Source organism: Calliphora vicina, chromosome 5 (genome assembly GCF_958450345.1).
Source record: "Calliphora vicina chromosome 5, idCalVici1.1, whole genome shotgun sequence".
Taxonomy (NCBI): domain Eukaryota; kingdom Metazoa; phylum Arthropoda; class Insecta; order Diptera; family Calliphoridae; genus Calliphora; species Calliphora vicina.
Genome location: NC_088784.1, coordinates 97,556,006 through 97,576,979, shown reverse-complemented (window position 1 = coordinate 97,576,979; position 20,974 = coordinate 97,556,006). Strand labels below are relative to the sequence as shown.

The 20,974-nt window shown below is 29.3% G+C and overlaps 2 protein-coding genes across 5 annotated transcripts in view; both read left to right on the top strand.

Moving 5' to 3' along the window:
* The window catches only part of lola (longitudinals lacking), a 176,662-nt gene that overhangs the window by 23,086 nt on the left and 132,602 nt on the right, over positions 1–20,974 (top strand). Inside the window, exon 6 of one of the 4 annotated variants that reach the window (XM_065510877.1) lies at positions 10,498–11,573. The exons of the other annotated variants lie outside the window; for them this stretch is intronic. Within the exon in view, the coding sequence (XP_065366949.1) occupies positions 10,498–11,558 (1,061 nt within the window). The 3' untranslated portion in view covers positions 11,559–11,573. Of the gene's footprint in view, positions 1–10,497; positions 11,574–20,974 lie in introns of those variants that run through there. 4 annotated transcript variants of the gene reach the window in all.
* LOC135959760 (DEP domain-containing protein DDB_G0279099-like) lies at positions 11,655–17,819 on the top strand. The gene is made up of 2 exons (XM_065510816.1): positions 11,655–11,658; positions 16,695–17,819. Exons 1-2 carry the CDS (start codon positions 11,655–11,657, stop codon positions 17,780–17,782), a joined length of 1,092 nt encoding a protein of 363 aa, XP_065366888.1. The 3' UTR covers positions 17,783–17,819.

Sequence of the window (20,974 nt, the reverse complement as noted above, 5' to 3'; positions counted from 1 at the left end):
ATTTGACAATAATATATTTAAAAATTTCTCTTTATGAGGACCTTTCGTTGTCAGTTGAATAATCAGCAGAAACTGGAGACAGTTTTTTGTTTAAAGAAACACAAACTGCGAAGCTTCTTCTTGCCTGCAGATATGCATTGATTCTCTGGCGGGAATTGAACCCGCAACACGAAACTTATAATTTCCCGAACTTTCATTTTCATATACCTATTTCGATTAATCGTTGTCAAAAATTGATTTCAGCTTAAAAGCCGGATTGTATAATAGATCACGAAAAAATCGTTATAATTTGCACTAAATTTTTTTTTTATTGGAGGAAGTATTTCGATTTACTTGTTCCTTCCGACTTGTTTAGGTCTCTATACTTTAAAGACTTTTCAAAGAGCTTAACATGCACTAGACCTATTTTTATATAAATCATTAATGGACTAATAATATTGTGAAATCCCTGGAGAGCCTTCGTGAACACGTTCCCCTAACATATAAATATTAATTTCGTATTCGATATTGTAAGGGAGAACTAAATTTAATTTCATTTTCTGTTTCTAACGATTGAATCGTTAGAAGCTCCTTCTCTGGAGTAGCACATGCCATATGTGCTGACTAAATAAAAAAAAATATTGAATGCTCAACTAAGAAATTAATCTAAAATTCTAACAAAAGTTCAACTCCGAATTAAGGCAGTTTTTTTTTCGTAAATTATATTATTGTGTGAAAACCATTTGAATGCAGTAGAAAGAAGATCATTATTATAATTATTCATGTTGTTTGCTCTTACAAAAGAAAAGTAAGATCAAATAAACAATTACATACTAACAAATATTGGTTCCACCTATTTCGGGTTCGTAGTCAGTCAACCAATTTAAAAGATTTCAGTCCCGGAACTAGTCACTACTCCTAACATAGAAATAGAAGAAAAGATAAACATAAGATCGATTTTAAACGAATTAAAATTCCAGTTCAATCGTTATTTCTTGTACCTATGTTTACCGAACTTTTCCAAAATTTATACTTGGAGGATCAGTTTGAATTCATTGACATTTTTGACATTTAATACTCAAGGTTACGTGCTAGCTAGCTGACGAGGTAAGTGGTGTGTTATGTTAATTTACTTATCATAAACAAAACATGTTCAATATAATCCAAATAAACGGAAAATAGTGAATTAAGTCTGAGCTCTGAGAAGTATAAAAACTCAATTGTCATTTTCTGTAGTAGGCTTGACCATAAATTCTTATGAACTGCGGAAGCCTTTTCGGCAGACACTTCTAGATATAGAATTTGATGTTAATTGTAGTAATTGAAACCAATTATCTGAATACGTATATTACAACCACAGATAGCCAGTTATACCAAAAGTATTTTATCTTTTTGGGTTTTACTCTGTCCATGGAGACTTTTTATAAAGAATCTGCAATTACGAAATCGATATCTCGAAATTGCGATGTTACCAATTACGTCTTTTAATTTTTCTAATAAAAACTTCAGCGCATTGTACTTTCTTTGCTACTTTTCTATCCGATTTCTTGGGAGCTTTCATTGAGTCTGAATAATTAAATTTTCACTATATGACGGACTTTCGTTAAATTCCATCTTGCTTAAACATCTTGAACAAAAAATTTTAAAAATGTCCCTGGTGATTGTGATGATTCTCATGATACAATTTCTCTTTGAAAATTTCATAATCAATTAACGTTATCCTTTTCGATATCCGACCAAATTTTTAACCGATCTTTTACCGGCTCTGGTTGGTAGGCGGAAAATCCTTATTCAAGCTCAAGCTTTTTTAAATAATTTATTATATTCACATAAATTTGTTTTTCTTTATTTTACGGATATTCAGAACTGCTATAATATAAATAAATGATCATGTCATATTCCTCTGTCTCAAGATCTTATAAAACCAGGGCCCGAATTACCGCTCTCGTGATCGAATGAACTATCGTATCGAAAAATAATTTCGACAGCGTAATTATAACAAAATGTACTAAATTTCATGCTCGATATCGAATGCCGTAATCTCAAATAAGAAAATTACGATCGAATTTACTAATTTACTCGAATTTACACCAAACATATAGACGAAAGTATACAAATATTTGTACGCGTTGATCTCTAATAATCTCTAGTTGGAGCAGTTGATACCGCTTAATTTGGATCCATTTAATATGTTCAGAAGAATTGCTTGAAAAGTTAAGTAAGAGGAACACTAATAAATATTTATAAGTATTGTAGAAAATATAGAAATTTTAGAACTGCTATAATATAAATAAATGAGAGAATGTTATACAAAGTACACAAATTTATTAATCCCTTAAAATAACCACTTGGATTCATTCAATAGATAGATTCCTTTGCTTAAACAAGTAGGAAAGAAAATAAGAAGTTCCAGTCATTCGACTAGTTTATGATCACTTAATGGTTTTAAAAGGTTTCAATACCGGAACCAGTAGCTATAGCTAACATAACATCCTATGGTGCGATCTATAGTCCCGAAATCGGTCACTATTCCTTACATAGAAAGAGAAGAAGATTAAGCAAAGAGAAAATTTTAGAATTTAGCTATGTTGAAATGAAAAGCAGAAGTTTCATCCATTTGAATGGTCACCCCATGGTATGATTTAAAAGGTTTCAATCCAGAAGCCGATCACTGTATCTTATGTAGAAAGATAAGAAGAGAATAAGGAAAGACATGTCTAAAATTTAATTTTTACAGATTTCAATAATTTGATGTATTAATTGTTCGATTTAATAGGTTTCAATCCCGAAACCGGCCACTATTCCTTACATAGAAAGAGAAGAAGATAGCAAAGTTGCATAATGTTAAAAAAGAAAATTTTAGAATTTAAAGAATTTAGCTATGTTGTAATGAAAAGCAGAAGTTTCAGCCATTTGAGGGGTTAATGGCGACCCAATTTTAAAGGTTTCTAACCCGGAAGCAGTCTCTATTTTTAACAGAAAGAGCAGAAGAGACTGAAGGTAGGGTCACACATGACAAATATTTGCCGAAAAAGACGTAACCACTAAATAAAATACATTTGACCTCTTTTATTTATTTCAAAAACTTATTTTACTTAGAATGATTCAAAACAAAAAAAAATAGTTTTGTTTTATTTGATGCAGTTTGATCTTACAAAACACTTGTAAGAGTAAACACGTCAAACAAATTTGAGTAAAAAAAAGTAAAAAAAAGCTTTTTTGAGCAAATATTTGCCATGTGTGAACCTACCTTAAGCAAATAGGCATATTCCATATTTAGAAAATAGTAAATCTACCTTAAAGTATCCTGATCATGATCACTATCTGAGTCGATATTTCGCTTATTGAAACTGTCTCAAATCGGTCCATTATTACACCGAGTCCCCATACAAATGTCCTCCCGATATAGGACATAAATGTTTAATCTATATAGTAGGTATCTACACAAGTTTTATTTATACGAAATGCAATGTCATTTAATTTTATGTGGATCGGTCCATAATTAGTCATAGCTTCCATATAAGGCCCTCTTTGGAAAATTATTAACAAAAATAATTTATTGAAATTTCAAAAAAAAGGTGTTTTCTCATTTACTCAGGACGCGGATATTGTGCTGAACTGTTTTAAACATTTCTGATGAATAAAATCCTGCCCTACCGCCAGACGGAAATAGCTCTAAATTGCCTTAGAATTTCATAAGGAACCAGAGTTTTATGTCTATGTTGGTATATGTTTTAAATGTAGTTTATTTACCCAGCAGTCAGACTGGGTCCATATGTCTTTTTGTCAACAGTACTAGTTCAAATGTCTCCAATCTTTCATTTCTGTGTCAATATAAAAAGTACAGAGACAAAAAGTGTGCTATATATCTAGTAACATTGTCAACAAACATGTCAATATTCCTTAAGAAAATGTATATAGTTAAACTGTATTGACTCGCGCTTGACTTTGTCAACAGTATTGACTACTAATTGTACACCATAAACGGTTTAACATGCGTAAAAGAAATTATAAAAGGTATATTAGAAAACAAATCATTTTATAAAAAAATAGGAGTGTAAAAAATGAAACAGTTTTGAGTGAAAGAAACTGGTGACAATGTCGCTAGTATGACACCACCTATTTACTATTGACATTGCTTACAGGAAAGTTCCAAAAGTTATAGAAATGTACTAGGAAAATCCTGGTTCTAATGTCACCATATGGATCCATGAGAAGTACCAAGTCAATAGGAAGTCAATAGTCATAGTGTTACTAAACGATTTTCAATGACAAGCACATGTTAAATGTTTATAGCACCTTGTATTTGTATGGGGTATAATTCGAAACTAGTACTGTTGAGAAAATCAATAGCGATTCAGCACATTTTTAATATTGACATTTCCTACAGGGTAGATTTCAATCTGAAATATGCACTGCAGTAAATGTACCGACTTACTATTGGCACAGTCACCAGTACTAGTGACTTGCTATTTACTATAGAAATTTAACATGTGTGTGTCATTGGAAGTCTACTACTGACGATAGTACTATTGACAAGGTACTTTTTTTTGGGACCATAGACTCACTAGTACATTTTAGCAATTCTAGTCTACACACTAGTTGATACTTTTGTGAAGTAGAGATGGAAACTGAATATTTTGTTAACAATTGACGTTGTATTAAAAGACATTAAAAGACATTAAAAAACTAAAAGATATGAATTCATAACAGTTGGAAGAGTCGTCTTTAAGTTCATGTTTCTCTTTTTTTTTCTCATCAAAGATAAAAATGAAGACGCTTCGCTTCGTTGACAATGTCGCTAAAATAGTCGTCAAAACTGGAGACTGGTTTTCTCCAGGGTGTTTATGGGAGTTAAGAAATATGCCCACAACTTGAAGGACTTTCTGTACTGCGTCATCAGAAGTTTTGTTAGTAATTTAAGTTTTCAAACTAAAATATGTGTATGCAAATGTGTTTCTTATTTTATTTTTTTTTTTGTAAAATTCTTTCTCAAACAATTTTCTTTCTTTGAAAATGTGTTTGTATTTGTATAACGTATGTATGTATTAGTATGTACATACAATTTAAATGACCTTGACCTAGTTTTAGTTGGGTTTGTGTTTGAATGGCGGTTTGTTTAAGCAAAAAATCCTTACGTGTGGATGTACGCGCGTTTATTCAAATCTGTGACAGTAAAACTTTTTTAATTTTTTAAAAAAATATGCAGATTGAATGCCTTTTTACATGCAAATTTACATTGTTTTTGTTTAAATTTACCATAAAAATACATTTAATTATTTTTTCTTTTGCTAAAGTTTTTTTTAATAACTTTTATGTTGCTAAAATTTTAAATGTCTTTATATTTTCCATTTAACTCTACTTTAGTCTTTTTTTTTTCTTAAACTTTGGTATATGCTGGCATTATTATCTCTTTATAATACATATCATAAATATAGTATATGACTAAATGTAGTAGTGTTTTTTTTTTTGGAATGTTCAATAATATTTTTCTATATTTAAATATAATTTCCCTAATTTATTTAAAAATGCAAAATACAATATTCAAAACGTGTGGTGGTGATGTGGTGTATCTGTTTTTTTTTCATTTGGTATTTTCTTTAAGATTCTTTTACACACAAACTATTAAAACTAAATAAAAAAGAAATGTTTTTGTTGCTTGAGGTTAAAAAAAAAGAAGATATTAAACAATTTCCCTTAAAAATTGATTAATATACAAAATAAAAATTGTGCTTTCTTTTCTGCATTATTTAATAACAATTTATAAAATGATTGATTGCTAAATTGAATGATTTTTGATGATGTTGTTATTATTTCTTTCTATATTTTCTGTCTACTCTGCAGAAAGAAACGAAACAAGCACAAATGATCAAGATCATCTACAGCAACATCATCATCATCATCATGATCACCATAAACTACTAGTTGCCACTAGTAGTAGTTGCTCTTCAGCCATTGCCATAGACACCACCACCACCACCGCCATAAACAACGCCACCACAAGTTCCTTGTCGTCGAACTCCTCCTCTCTTAATGCGACGACGCCGTTAGTGGCCGCTGCAGCTGCCATCCAAACCAATCCCAATAAACGTTTAATAATACCAAAACGTCGTTCGTATCGCAATCACAATATACGCTCCACGGTAGTTACCCAGGTCTCACGTAGTGTTAGAAAACGCAGGTAATAATTTCTATTCTCTCATTTTCTCTAAACAAAAAACGATCAATGCCAGTAATGCCCATTTTTTATATTTTTTTTGATTTTGTTTTATTTTTATGCCATAGACCGCCCGCCAAATTGTCCGAGAAACAGGAACAAATTGATAATACGACCATTGCGACATATGACATCTCTGATGCCCTTGTCAATGTCGATAGAATGGTGGTTAATTATCCCTACAATTGTATGAATTGTGGCCGTAAATATCAGACGGTGTCGACATTGAAACGTCACATGCGCAGCGAATGCAATCAGCCGAAGAAATTCGTTTGCCGTCTGTGCAATCGTGGTTTTCATCATAATTTTAAACTTTCCGATCACTTGCGTCGTTTGCATAATATTAAATAAATCATGGGTGTTATCTCTCTCCAAGGATTCGTTTTTTTTTCTCTCTCTAAATACTATCAAATTTTAATTTGTAAGATTTTGAATTAATGTTTTAACTACAAATAGAAAATAAAGCCGTGCTTAAATTGTATTCTTTTTTTTGGATTATTAAAATGAAAAAAAATAATTGTTTTTTATTGAAAGGAGAAGATGACAGTGGTGATGTTAAAAAAAATAAAAGGAATTTTGTGAAACTTTTAAAAATTCAGGCATAAATTAGGGACTCTTTCCAAATACAAGACTTTAAATACAAAATTAGGTCTCTTCCGGAAATTGTGTACCTGCACATCGTTGGAAAAACAAAAATAAGACTTATAATTGAAAATACAGTTTTTTTTTATTGTCCAACACTGCCATGACGTTATGCGGATAGTCTCTTTCTGTCTGGGATGATTCGAAAAAGGCCATTATCGGGGAAACCGGAATCATGCAAATGCATGTTTTTTCCTGTACGTTTTGCAGTACAGTTTCAGAACATTTTAAGAATTTTGACCTGTGATTTGTTAGTGCATATTTTGTCCTTAAGAGCATATTTTAGCATTTATTAGTTTTTACAGCATATTCGCCTTTTGTAGAGCATATTTTGATTTTTTTTTAATTTTTTTTCTTGGAATATTCGAATATGAATATCAGAAGCGAGTCCCAGTAATATGGCAAATGTTATTGTTTGAATTTGAAACAAACAATTTTTTTTGTCTTGGAAAAAACCTACATCATTTGGAAATTTCCAGACAATTCTACAGTTCTTTAAAGATATTATTTGTCAATTTTAACAATAAATTTGTATTGCTAAAGTACTGGTTAAACTCTTTCAGTGCTTTAACAAAAGAACAATAAATATTTGAATATTCAAATTTCAAACAAATTTATTTTGCTTATTTTTTATATTTTAAGAGCATATTTTTCGGTTTTTAGAGCATATTTTCTGGATTCCCTGATTTATAATATAATTTGGAAATCATTCCCTTCGAATCAAATTAAGAATTACAAATTCTTACATTCATTATGTATCCACGACATTCGTGTCAAACAACGATGAGGTTCGGCCCCTGGCAGATATGAGTGCCGAACACTGGTTTAATAAGACCATTTGTATAAGAAGTTTCAGACAACTTTCTCTAGTCAGATATAAATTTTTGTTTAGCAAAATTACGTTCAACCATGTCCAGTTATGGCTTCTTTTATTTAACCATTTTCAGAAGTATTTTTTTTTAAATTTTTGTTAATTTTGTTAAAACAAAATCTAAAAATTAAAGGTATTCTCTTTGCAATTTTACTAAATATATCTGAGCGAATAAAAATGAAAAGGAATTGGATATAATCACTTCATTGTGAAATTAATATTTCACATGAAATGTGAAAAAATTCCCCAACATGGGAAATTTTTAGATGGAATTTTGTAAACAATAAACAGCTGTTACGAACAAAATCAACTATTGTGAATGAAAAGTTCAGGGGAATATCACGATAGCAATTTTCCCTTCGAGGGAAATGGATATTTCGTGGGAACATAAATTTCACATGTTTTTCACGATATGGGTGAATAATTTTATAATTATGCGGTAGCAAAGATTTGATTTCAACATTTTGCAGGAAAACACAATTTTTGATTCTACAGTCGCTCAATTTTTCAAAAAAAATTTCCAGAATATGATACAGCTTATTAGAATATATATTTAAAATTTTATCAGAATGGGGACACTTTCATTTCACTGGTTCACAAATTTTATACGAATTCAGATTTTTCGGTTCAGGAAATAAATACTTTTTATATTGAAAGCGAAAAAAAAGATAGTTGGAAATAAACCCTAAAATACAAGAGGGTTCAAAATGACCCCAAACATTTTTTTTCAATAAAACCTAAAAAAAACAATTATGAAATTAACCCTAAAATACAAGATGGCCCAAAATCTCCAACAGGAAAATTGGGATAAAAGAACAGATTTTAACGAATTGTCTTTTTTTGTTCATAAAATATTTGCGGATTTGATAATATAAACTTTTTAAAATAATTTAAATTGAAAGCAAAAATTTGTTTGTTTTTAATTAACCCTAAAATACAAGAGGGTTCAAAATGACCCCAACATTTTTTTTTTACAGAATTCAGGAACACCCAATTTTTGTTGAAAACCAATTCACTGTTGTGCACAAAATTGTCTACGAATTCTCTTTTTTTGTTCATAGAATATTTGCGGATTTTGTTTGAACTATTTTAAAGAATTTAAATTAAAAGCGATTTTTTTTAAATTACCCCTAAAATTCACGAGGGTCCAAAATGACCCCAACATTTTCTTCAGTTCTAAGGAAAACCAAATTTTTGTTGAGATTTTGTTTTTTTGAAAATCCAATTCAAAGAACAAATTTTTTTTACGAATTCTCTTTTTTTTGTTCATAAAATATTTGAGCATTTTTTTTAAACTTTTTTAAACAATTTATATTGAAAGCGATTTTTATTTGAAATTAACCCTTAAATACAGGAGGCTCCATAATGACCCCAACATTTTTTTTAGTTTTCAGGAAAACTAAATTTTTGTTAAAAAAAAATTTAAAAAAAAAAATTTGAATCTGATATACTAGATCATAAGAATATATATTAAGTATTTAATCAGAATGGGAACACTTTAAACCGTTCACTGTTGGGGATAAAAGAACACATTTTTCTCATAAAAATATTTGCGGATTTTCTTTAAAATTCATGAAATAAGTTCTTAAGAGTAAAAAATTATCCTAACATTTTCTTAAAGCAATTAAATTGATTCAAATTTTCTTCTAGGATTTAGAAATAAGTTTAGTTTTAAAGTTAAGGTAGTTTAAGGTTAAAAAACTCACGAAATAAGTTGTTTTTCAAAAGAAATGGAAATTAACCCAAAAGAGTCCAAAATGACCCCAACATATTCTTAAATGCGAACAAATTGAATAGAATTTTTGAGGATTTTGAAATGATTTTAGGTTTAAAGTGAAGGTAGTTTTATCAACAAACGAATAACATTTAGTTTAAAATTAATAGTTTTCTTCCATATTTTTATTAAAAATGATTTCTTAATATTTATACCTCCAGCAACAACCAAAACAAAAGCTAATTTTTCTTTATAAATTTAAGATCATTTTATATATTTTACTCACATTTCTCTCACATGTCCCAACAACCAAATTTATTTTATGTGTAAATTTATTTATTTATATATTTTTTTTTATATAAAATTTTATCGAAAAAAATTCTACAATTATGTGCATTTTTGAAAAAACTGAATTATGGCTTGTATTTATGTTTGTTAATGCTGCAAAAACCCAACCAAACAATACAAATTAACACAAAAACATATTTATTTTTTTTATTAAAAATTCAAAACTTACCAACATTTTCAATTAATAATAATGATTGCGCGCTAACTGCTCCATAATATGAAAAAACCCTCTCTTCTCTACAAGAATTCAAAAAAAGTATAATAAACTAAAAAAAACCAAACTCTTTAACCAAACTCACCACTACTTACAACTCTTTTTGAATAGAAAACCAATTCAAACAAAAACTGCTCTTATTACTCACCACTCAACCAGAAATCTAATAACGAAGGAAATGCTCGTATTCTTTCATTATATATTATTTCTTAACACAAACCCAAATAATCAAATTAATGATTGGCATGCATTTCTCTTACCCAACAAGTTTTTAAAAAACAACACTAATTAATTTCTATATAATTTGTTTAAAAAAATATTTTTTTTTTAATTTTCTTAAAGTGTTTCTTTTTTTTAATTCAATTCTATATTTTTTTATAACAAATTTAACCAATATCCTTTAATTAAACAAGTGCTTTTTGTTTTAACCATGATTAAAAGATAAATAAAAAAATCAATCAAAAAAATAGAAAACAAAAAAACTTTACAAACCCCTAAAAACCAAATTTCAGGCTTTGTGTCTTCTACCACAACCATCTCCTCCTCCCAACATCATCACCACCAACAACAACAGCAACAACAACAACAACATTATCATCATATGCACCTCCAACAACAACAGCAACTACACCACCTTCATCAACAACAACATCAACATCATTCTCATCATTTAAAGAACACTTCTACTTCCTCCTCGTCATCGGTGACTTCGCCCGGCACCAGTTCGTTGTCGGTGGTGAAAACACAAAATTACATGCAACAACAGCAACATTTGCCACCATTACCGCCTCCACCACCCCACATGACGGGTAACTATGATGGCTCCTTCTTGGGCAATGAAGAAAGCTACACATGTCCTCAATGTTTTCGCACTTATCGCCGTCATGGCACTCTGAGACGTCACTTGCGTCAGGAATGTGGTAAAGGCAAATCGATGGTGTGTTCTGTGTGTGGTCATCGCACCAAGCGGGCCGATCATTTGCGCCAACATGTACGCAAGAAGCATCCAGAGATTGCTTTACGTTCGTTGTTTAGGCGTCGCAATAGTTCCATGCAAAATTCGAATAGTAACAATAGTAGCAACAATAATAATGATCATAATACCATCACCAATACGACAGGCGGCAGTATTTTGCAACAACAACTGCAACAGCAACATGATAGTCTAAATTCAGCTGCGGTCTGTGTAGCAGCTGCCACTTTGGCGGCTTTAAATTTGAAATCGGTTATAAAAACACCCTCAGCCACCTCGACACCTTTAAAAACTTCACACCACAACAATCAAAACAATACAAGTCATGAGATTGTGGACTTGGATGATGATGATGATGACGACGATGAGGACTATGACGAGCATGATGGTGGTGCTGCTGATAATAATGAACACTTGGACTTGCAAGATTTTCACGATGAGGACAGTAGAGAAGATTCAGCAGCCGCCACTATGCCCTCCTCCTTTTATCACCAGCAGGCTTTGCAACATTTTCAGCAGCAATTGGGCAGCAGCAACAGCAGTTCTAAGGCAACAGCTCCCGATGTTGTGCTGGATGAGAAAGTAGCATTTAATTGTTAAACCATTAACTAAGTGATTTATTTTCCGTTTTACGGTTGTGCGTGCCTCTCTTCTCCAAGAGTTTTAAGTAGTTGGAAATGAACGGACAAAGTCTCAATGAGTTGGTTTAAAAAGTTTTTGTTGTGCAAGAGTTGAAGAAGAGAAAGGAGTATTAGTTGTTTTTTTTTATTAAATATCTATTTCAAATCTACTTTTTTTTTTAATTATCTACTAAAAATAATGGCAAATTGTTGAAGTAGGCAAGTAATTTTGGTTGTTTTTTAACAAAATGTGGGCTAAAATCTAAAAAAGTTGTATGAGAAAGAGCTTATCTTAGTTTTAGCAAAGTTAATTACTTTGTATCTGTTATCCTATCGTTACAAAGGAAATTTCGAAAAAGTTTGAAATATATCATGCATAAGCATGATCTGTTTTAGTACTATTCAGGCCTATTTAGTACTATGATCTGTTTTAGTACTATTCAGGCAATTTACCGCATTCGATATCGAGTAAAATTAATCGTAATTTTCTTATTTGAGATTATCGGTTATCCTACCCCATAATTGATTAATTCACTAAAATCTTAATTCAGAATTAAAAAATATCAGCTCTTCACTCCCTAACTCCATTCCCAAAATCTAATTCTTTAGCTTCATTACAAGGCTTTTATTTAAATAGAATTGTATTCTTCTTTGAATTAATTCATAACAGAATTCACTCAACATATGAATGATTACATTTTTGTTAATTCAAATCCAATACAAATAGAATTAAACAATTTTGTTCTTTATTCAGTTTTGCTTTGGAATGAATTCAATACGTTTAAATTTAAATTTTTTTAATGAATAGGATCTAACCTACATTTCTTCTAAACCGGATTCGAGTAAAGTCTTCCTTTTTAAAGCGAACTCACATGTGTTGGTGTTTTGCAAATCGGTCATTGAACATTTAAGGACCGATTCAAAACAAATAAACTATCTTAAAATATATCCATCGCACAGAGGCGCCCGTATCCACACCACAAGTGAAATTGCAAAAATCAATAATTTCATGTTACCCTAAAAAATATTGAATACACCTATTTTATAGTAAATTATCCAACGATTTCAAATATGCTACTCTTATTAAAATCAGATTTTTGGTTCAGAAGATATAGCCCTTCAAAGTTGACTGATTTTCAGTTTTCAAAAAAACAGACCATTTATAGGTAATTTGGTCCGATTTCAGATACAATATATCGAAAACTATATAACGGATCGTCATTATTTTTGATTCTATTGATAGATCTATTTATTACGAAAAAAATTGTACTGTTTGATTTGTATTTGTCCAGGTAATAATATTAATTTTTTCAATATTTCTCAACTTTGATGGAAAATAAAAAAAACTGTCATTTTCTATATTTGCCATATTTTCAAAATAAGTTCTTTGATTATTCCTTTACCTAATGCGAAAATCTCCAGCTGCCCATCCTTGCCCCATTTTTTGCTAGAGGTAAAATTTTGAAAATAGACATGTTTCCAAAAATTACATTAATCGTGAAAAACCAACCAAAAAATTTTTTTTTTAATCTTTTCTGGAATAATTTTAAATCATAAAAGCCTTTAAAAAGAAACATAAAAAATCAAAAATTTTAAAAAATACTTTATTTTACTTACCACAAAATTGATTTTTCCACAAATTTCAACTTTGCTAACCCATAAGTAGGCACCTGAAAGTCGTATAACAATTTTCAAACACTCATTTCATAGGCTAATCAATTATCTATCATAGTCCTTTTAAATTTTTTGATTATCTCATTTGGTTCAAAAGTTATGATTTTTGCAACGAAAAAACTCAAATGGCGCCACTGTGCATCGATTAAAATTTAAAAATTTTGATTCGTTGGAGATTAGGCTGAAACAAAAACTTTAAATCGGACTATAATGATTTTCGTTATCTTAAAAAAATCAAAAAATTCAATGGTGTTTACTCACTTTTGAGGCGGTGCGTATGTCTTATCAAAGAGCGTTCAATCTTAAGTAACCAAAGGCTGCCACCAGATATGTTCCATTGTCTCCTTCTCCTAGTTGTTACAGGTTATGCAAAAATCTTTTTACGGATGTTATAAATGCCAATGTCGAATTAAAGCCTAAACAGATAATTCGTTCTCTGCTCATTCATTCAGATCCAATTTTTTCTTTTTTCTTTCATATTGGCAATTGTGATATTTTCTTTCTTCAGAGAACACATTTTTCAATATCATTCAGAATTATCACCCTTCACAGTACAAGTCTTCATGGTCAAGTTTCGTCTAGCAGCAGTTGTCCTGGAGATTACTATTGTAGGTCAGTCTTTTTTCAAATGTTCAATCTCAAAAGCTCGAATAATTCAGATCTATTTCAATTGAGCATAACAAACTTATTACCAAAGATTCAAATGAACTAATTCTTAATTCAATTTTCAAAATCAAAGAAGTCCTTTACAGCACTCAGCACGAATTAATTTGTCTCAATTCCTTAGTACTCCAAACTTATTGAATTAATGTCTTTAAGAACTAATTCCTTATTGAATCAATTAAGTTTTCTTTAATATAAATCAATTACAAATCAAATACAATGGTTCCAAAGAATTATTTCTTAATGCAATTTTACAAATCAAATTAAATTTTTCTCTTAATTATTTCATTAAAGAATTTATTACGAATTAATTGCTAGTACTTTAAGCATCGTGAATTTATTCCTTTTAGAATAAAATCTCTTTAGAATCTTCATTCCATTGAGAATTAATTCTCTATAGAATCAGTAAAATTTTCCTTAATTCAAATCCGTTCTTGTTGACTGATTCAAAAACAAGTTGACTGAAGAAAAATCTTTTAATTCAAATTGTATTAGATTTAAATTAAAGAAATTTAATCATTCAAAAGAATGAATGAATTCCGTTATGAATTAATTCTATTTAAAAATTAATGTGAATGAATCAAAAGAATTTGATTTTGAGAATGGATTTATGGAATGAATGGTTGACATTTTTTAATTCTGAATTAAGATTTAAGTGAGTTAAGCTCAAATTTAATTAATTAATTTGAAGCTCTAATTATCTCCACTTATAAAATATAAAGTGATCTTATTACGAATGAAGTCGTCGCTTCTAAAATACATAGAAATTTTATTCACCCCTATCGCGAATCAATATTTCACATGAAATATTTTCCCTTTTCCTTTTTTCGTTCATCAACTTTGTTCACGTGAAAAAATTCCCCTTGTTGTGAAATTTTTAGATGGAATTTTGTATACAATAAACAGCTGTTACGAACAAAATCAACTATTGTGAATGTAAAGTTCATCGTGATATTGCCGATAGCAATTTTCCCTTCGAGGGAAATGAATATTTCATGGGAACAAAATTTCACATGTTATTGCCGATAGGGGTGATTGTATTCGGTAATCGTAATAACAATTTAACAAAATAACTCCTTTTCGATTACGACAACGACACTCGTAATAAGACTGATTGCCTTGCTTACTGTTAAAAAGTTTTTATCTTTAAAAATGCAGGGCGGTTACTCTATCCGAAAACGAAAATATTTGAAAATGTGTGCTAAATACTTTGTAATTCGAAAAGATTTTCATTCGAATCGAATTAGGGAGTAACCCCTTAGTTAACATTTAAAATACTATTGCCTACTTTTAGTTGTTAAACCTTATAACTCCAACATTGCCTACTTTCAGGCTCCCAATTATATTTCCAATGTCTATAAACTAAATAAAAATTCTTACAAGTCCCAAATAGTTTATAATTTTAAATTTCCACGAAAGTGCCAAAAATTTCTATTAAAACAAACAACTTGCCATTATTTCAATAAATATTTTCTGCTTAAGAATGATAAATCAAAACGAAAAAAGGAATATAAAAAACCCAAATTGATGTTATAAATAAAATATCAATAAAAAACTATATTAAAAGTGCAATTTATTAAAATGAAAACTTTATTAAAAGTAATTTATAATTTATATATATAAAATAAAACAAAAAAAAATTAAAAAACAAGGTGCTAACCAAATTAACACTAGAAAAAAGAAATGAACAAAAAAAAAATGAAACAAAAAACTAATCAAATTAACCAAAGATTTATTTTACACACAAATATTTTTCTATACCTTATTTTTATTAATATTTTTCTATAATTTTTTCGAAATATTTAATTTTTTTAAAAATATTTTTGAGACAAACAACCAGCAAGCTCAAGCTTTTTTTATATTATTTTTCTATGTATTTAAAACTTAATTAAACAAAAAAACTGCATTTAGTTTTTAAACATTTTATGGAAAAAAGTATTTTTATTTTTTTTATATAAAAAAAAAGAAACTAACAATTTTTGTGTAAATTTTTTTTTGACTTTTAAGAATATTTTTTTTTTTAAATTTAATACATACTATACTATGGATTATTAAAACAACCAATATCTCAATAATAAATTAAAAACTTAAACAAGTGTTTGTTTTAATGTGTTTATGTTAGGAAATTTAGATTTACAGGGATTTTTTTTCTTATTACTTGCATGTCTGTGTTTTACTTTCAAGGATTTGTTGCTCATTCTTTTTTTTTTGGAGTTATTTAAATAAAATTAAGTTTGTTATTACTTTATTTATACAATAAAATTGTGGTAAATAATATTATTCTTCTTTTAAAATTATTTTTATGATTAACCCTAAAAATAATTTCTTTGTAAATTTAATTTATTTTATATTGTGGGTGTTTATTTTATTTTATATTTTATTTTAATTAAATTTGTTTTAAATAATTTGCGAGTGTAGGTTATGGCGGCTTGAAAATCGGTTGTTTATTTAAAATATTTCTAATATTTCTTCACATACCATAAGGCTTTAGATTTTGTGGAAATTCCCAGTATACTTTTAGGCTGAAGCTCGAAAATTTTGTATTTTTTTTTACATTTTACCTACACTAAAATGAAAACAACACTCTTCTCTTTTAATAATTTATTAAACTTTAATATATTTTTCGTATTATACTTTCGATTTTGACCAAATGTTCTTAAATTCTTTATATGGTTTCCTTTTTTGTGTTTGATTATTTAAGAAAAATACTTAAAAAAAACAAAAATTTAAAGAAAAACTCAAAAATAGCACACCCATCCATCATGGCTTATTTTTGCAGATTTACGGACCTTATATAATATAGCCTCAGCAGCAGCCGCTGTTATAGCTGCAGCCACTTCCCAGCAGCAACAGCAGCAGCCACATACAAACAACAACAACACCACCCTCAGCAGCAGTAGCAGTAGCAATCCCAATAATCTATTGAATAATACCAGCAGCAACAGCAGCAGCAACAACATCAGCCATAATTGTAGTACAATTAATGTTAGTGTTAGTGGCAGTAGTAATAAAGCATCCTTAACTAGTTTAGTGCCAACATCATTAAATGTTGCAGCAACACCTTCCTCCTCAGCCTCCCTAACGCCTCGCTCTACTAGTCGCAATAGTTTAGATTGTACAAATATGGCCAATTTACTGGCCACACCGGCTTCATCTGACTTGTATGACAATGAGCTGACGATACATAAAATCTATAAATGTTGCAGCAAATTGGCCAATCAACCCCAATTGTCACCATTGACCAGCCAGCAGAATTTAAATGCCAGCAGCGGCTCTATGTGTATAAATAATTGTGGCAGTGCGACAAGTGTTAGTGGTGGTGTTGTAACGACTGGCAATACAACCCACTCTTCCCATACACATCACCATAAAAGTCTGCCTGGCAAAGCAACATCGTCTTCTTCCAGCTGTTGCCCCAGCGATAATTGTAATGATTGTCAAATGTCAGCGGCTGCAGCAGCAGCTGCCTCTTTTCAATTGGCCAATCTGTTGGGTTCGACCATGCTATTGCCACATGTGGCCTCCACAACGACGAAAACCGCTGGCGGCTCTTCGTCTTTGGGAAACTCTCAAAATACAAAACTAAACACCACCAGCAAATCGTCTAGTTCTTCTGCCATAAATATTTCCAGCTCATGTTTAAAAAATCTTAGCAACAATGTTGCCTCGGGCGGCATTAGTTCTCTAGCAACATCAGCCTGCACATTGTCAACATCGTCCTCGTCTTCGTTATCATTGATAGCAATGCCAAAGAAACTAAATACCACCATATTTCAATGTGAATTTTGTTCCTTTTCCTGTTCTTGGAAATACGATTTAAAACTGCACATGCGTCAGAAACACGGCATACACAATAAGAAAATGTAAATGTTGCTGCAACATTGATTTTGATGATGATGTGTTTTTTTTTTATTTTTTTTAAACAATTAAATTGTAAATTAAATTAGTTTCTATATAATTTTCTTAAAGAAAAAAAAGAACAAGACTAAAACAGGTGCTAAACTGAAACAAAAAAAAAAAAAATCAAACAAATTTTTAAAATAATTCCAAAATTTAGTTTTACACCTAAAAGAAAAAAAAGTAACGCTCCATTTTCCTACGCTCGCTTGTGTTAAACATTTCTCTGTACTTAAACTCAAACTATGTATATTTTTTTTTGTATCTAAAAAACACATTGACGACTACTCTTTTTAGTTTTGTCTCTTCATTATTTTTTTTTCGCTGTTTGTTTGTTTTGTGCAATTTCATATCAACTTGTTGCAATAGAGATCTGATCTTACTTTTTTTTGAAACACTCTTTCCCTTCATTTTACAGCATTTTATGACGACATGTATTTGTTACAACCAATAACAACGGCTGCAGCAAACCGATCTAAAATGCGTGGTGGCAGCAGTTCGGAAGCCTATCGTCGCTTTCGATCCAAGCGTAGCCAGGCATCCACAACCTTTAGATGCCCCAAATGTCCCAAATCCTATACAATGCGTTGTAATCTATCGCGTCATTTGCGTGTCGAATGCCAAAAAGAGCCCAAATTTACATGTCCCATATGTAAGGCCAAATACTATTATCGCTGTTCGTTGGCGCATCATGTCAAAATGACACATAAACAGAATTTAAATAATTGAGGAGGGGATTTTTCAAACTAAGTTTTTTTTTTTGGAGTATTTTATGTTTTTAAAATGAATTTATTGTTTGTTGCGTAACATGTTTACATTTCCTAAAAAGTGAAAAATCATAAATTCCAAAATTTTCAATAAACTTTTTGTATGCAAATCAAATGCTGAACATAGAAAATTTTATATCGAAAAACATTTTGAAAAACAGTTTTTTTATTTTGCAATATTTGATGATTTCAGGGGCTTTCATTTTAGATGTTGCTTGCAACATAAAAATTGCTTGCTAACAAAATGTTGCTTTATATTTGAGGCTATCAGTGCAATAGTGGTGTAACCCCAAATTATTTATTTAGTGGTATATTCAACTTACTCCACTTTTGCTACATTAATCTGTGCAAAAACGATTTTTTTAGTTCCATCTGATTTTCAATACTTAAAGGTAGCTAATCCCACTTTTGTATTGAACCAGAACAGCAACTAAAACAAATTTTGATGAGTTACACCACTTTTGCTCTGATGGTGGCCTCATTTATTTTATACTTTTTTAAGTCATTTCATAAAAAAATTTCAATTAAATTTTCTTAAATTCTGTGATTTATTTAGGCAAAAAAGTAATTAATCTTTAAATGCAATAAATTTATTTAAAATTATTTTAATTTTCCAACATAATGCTTCAAAAAAAATGTCAACGATTTTTGGTTTAAATGTTATTTTTAATCAAACTTGTTTCCAAAATCATTAGCAACATTTTTCATAAATTCTAAGTTATTTTTTTTATTTAAACTTTAATCGGAAAAATATAATGTTATTTAAATTTCCCACCATGATGCTGCCTGCAACTTATCAAATAATTCTAATTTTGGTTTCAAAAATGTTTCAAAGAGATTTGCTTTAAATTGTATTTTTCATTAGTTTCCTAAATCCTTAGCAACATTTTGTTTTATGGCTTTAACGCGTAGCTTTAAATGTTTTTATAATATTTTTACTATATAGATAATAATAAATGTTTCATATACATGATATAATAGTATATTTGTGGTTATCAGTGCAAAAGTGGTGTAACCCCAAATTATTTACTTAGTGGTATATTCAAATTAAACCACTTTTGTTATATTACTTTGTTATATTATCTTTTGTATTGATAGTTGTAATATAAGGTCTATATATAACACCAGAACACCAATAAAATAAAATTGTGGGTTACACCACTCTTGCGCTGATGGCCTCTCATTTGTTCAATTGTTTTCAAATTTATAGCATTACATTAACATTTTTAAAGAGAAAAATAATCAAGAACAATTTTTAAACATGGTACTACAACAGATTTTGTTGTATACATGAAATTAAATGTATAATATTTAAATTTATCAAATGTTTATAAAACAAATTTGATAAATTTCAAAATTGTTTATGAGAAAAATCTTAAATTTTTAAGCATTGTTAAATTTGACTACAAAATGTGTGTTCAAATCTATATAAAACAATAAATTTTAATGTTGTTAAATTTGAAACCAAAAATTCGAAAAATTCTTTCTTAACAATTCCATTAAACCATTAATTAATTAATTCATTGTCTTTATTCCTTAGTACTCCAAACGCTTTGACTTCATTCATTTAAGAATTCATTCCTTATTGAATCATTCAAAATCTCTTTAATTCAAATCCATTAGAAAATGGGTTAATAATAGAATGATTAAAAAGTCTTAAATTCAAATATTTTCATTAAATTTGTATTTGATTTGAATTAACTAAACATGGATCATTCAAAGGTTAAATGAATTCTGTATATGAATTAATTAAACGATAATTTAATTCTATTTAAATAAAAGCTTTTAAATGAAGCTTTTCATCACAAATTTTGAACATTTAAAGAAGATTCAAGTAGTTGTTTCAAACATTTTACTTTAAACAAATTTATGTGTATAGATGAAATTAAATGCTTTCTAAACATTGTTCTTTTAAATTTTAAATGTTTAAGCTTAGTACTCTGTTAAATTTTACCACAAAATTTGTAGCCATCAAATATCAGTGTAAATGTTCATACATTTTAAACAAAATTTCAACTTTCTTTTAATAAAAAATTTAACAAAATAAACCATAAAGAGGACAAAATAAGTTAACAAGTTTTTGATACAATTTCGTTTTGCTGATATTTAAAAAATATATTTAGCTTTAATATTAACCACATTTTCGCGGTGTCTGGTTATTTCTTAACATAAAGTTATACTGTCTGTTTCCTACGAATATTTTAAAAGCCAAATGGTTTGAAACATGTTGCTAAACATTTTTCTCTGTATACAAATTAGCAATAGCGGTTTCTAGTTAAATGTTTCATAGACATGTTGCTTAAATATTTACTATTGGTTAAATGTGCCTTTGACATGTTGGTTCTAGTTAAATGTTGCTTAGACATTTTGTTTCTAGTTAAATGTTTCATAGACA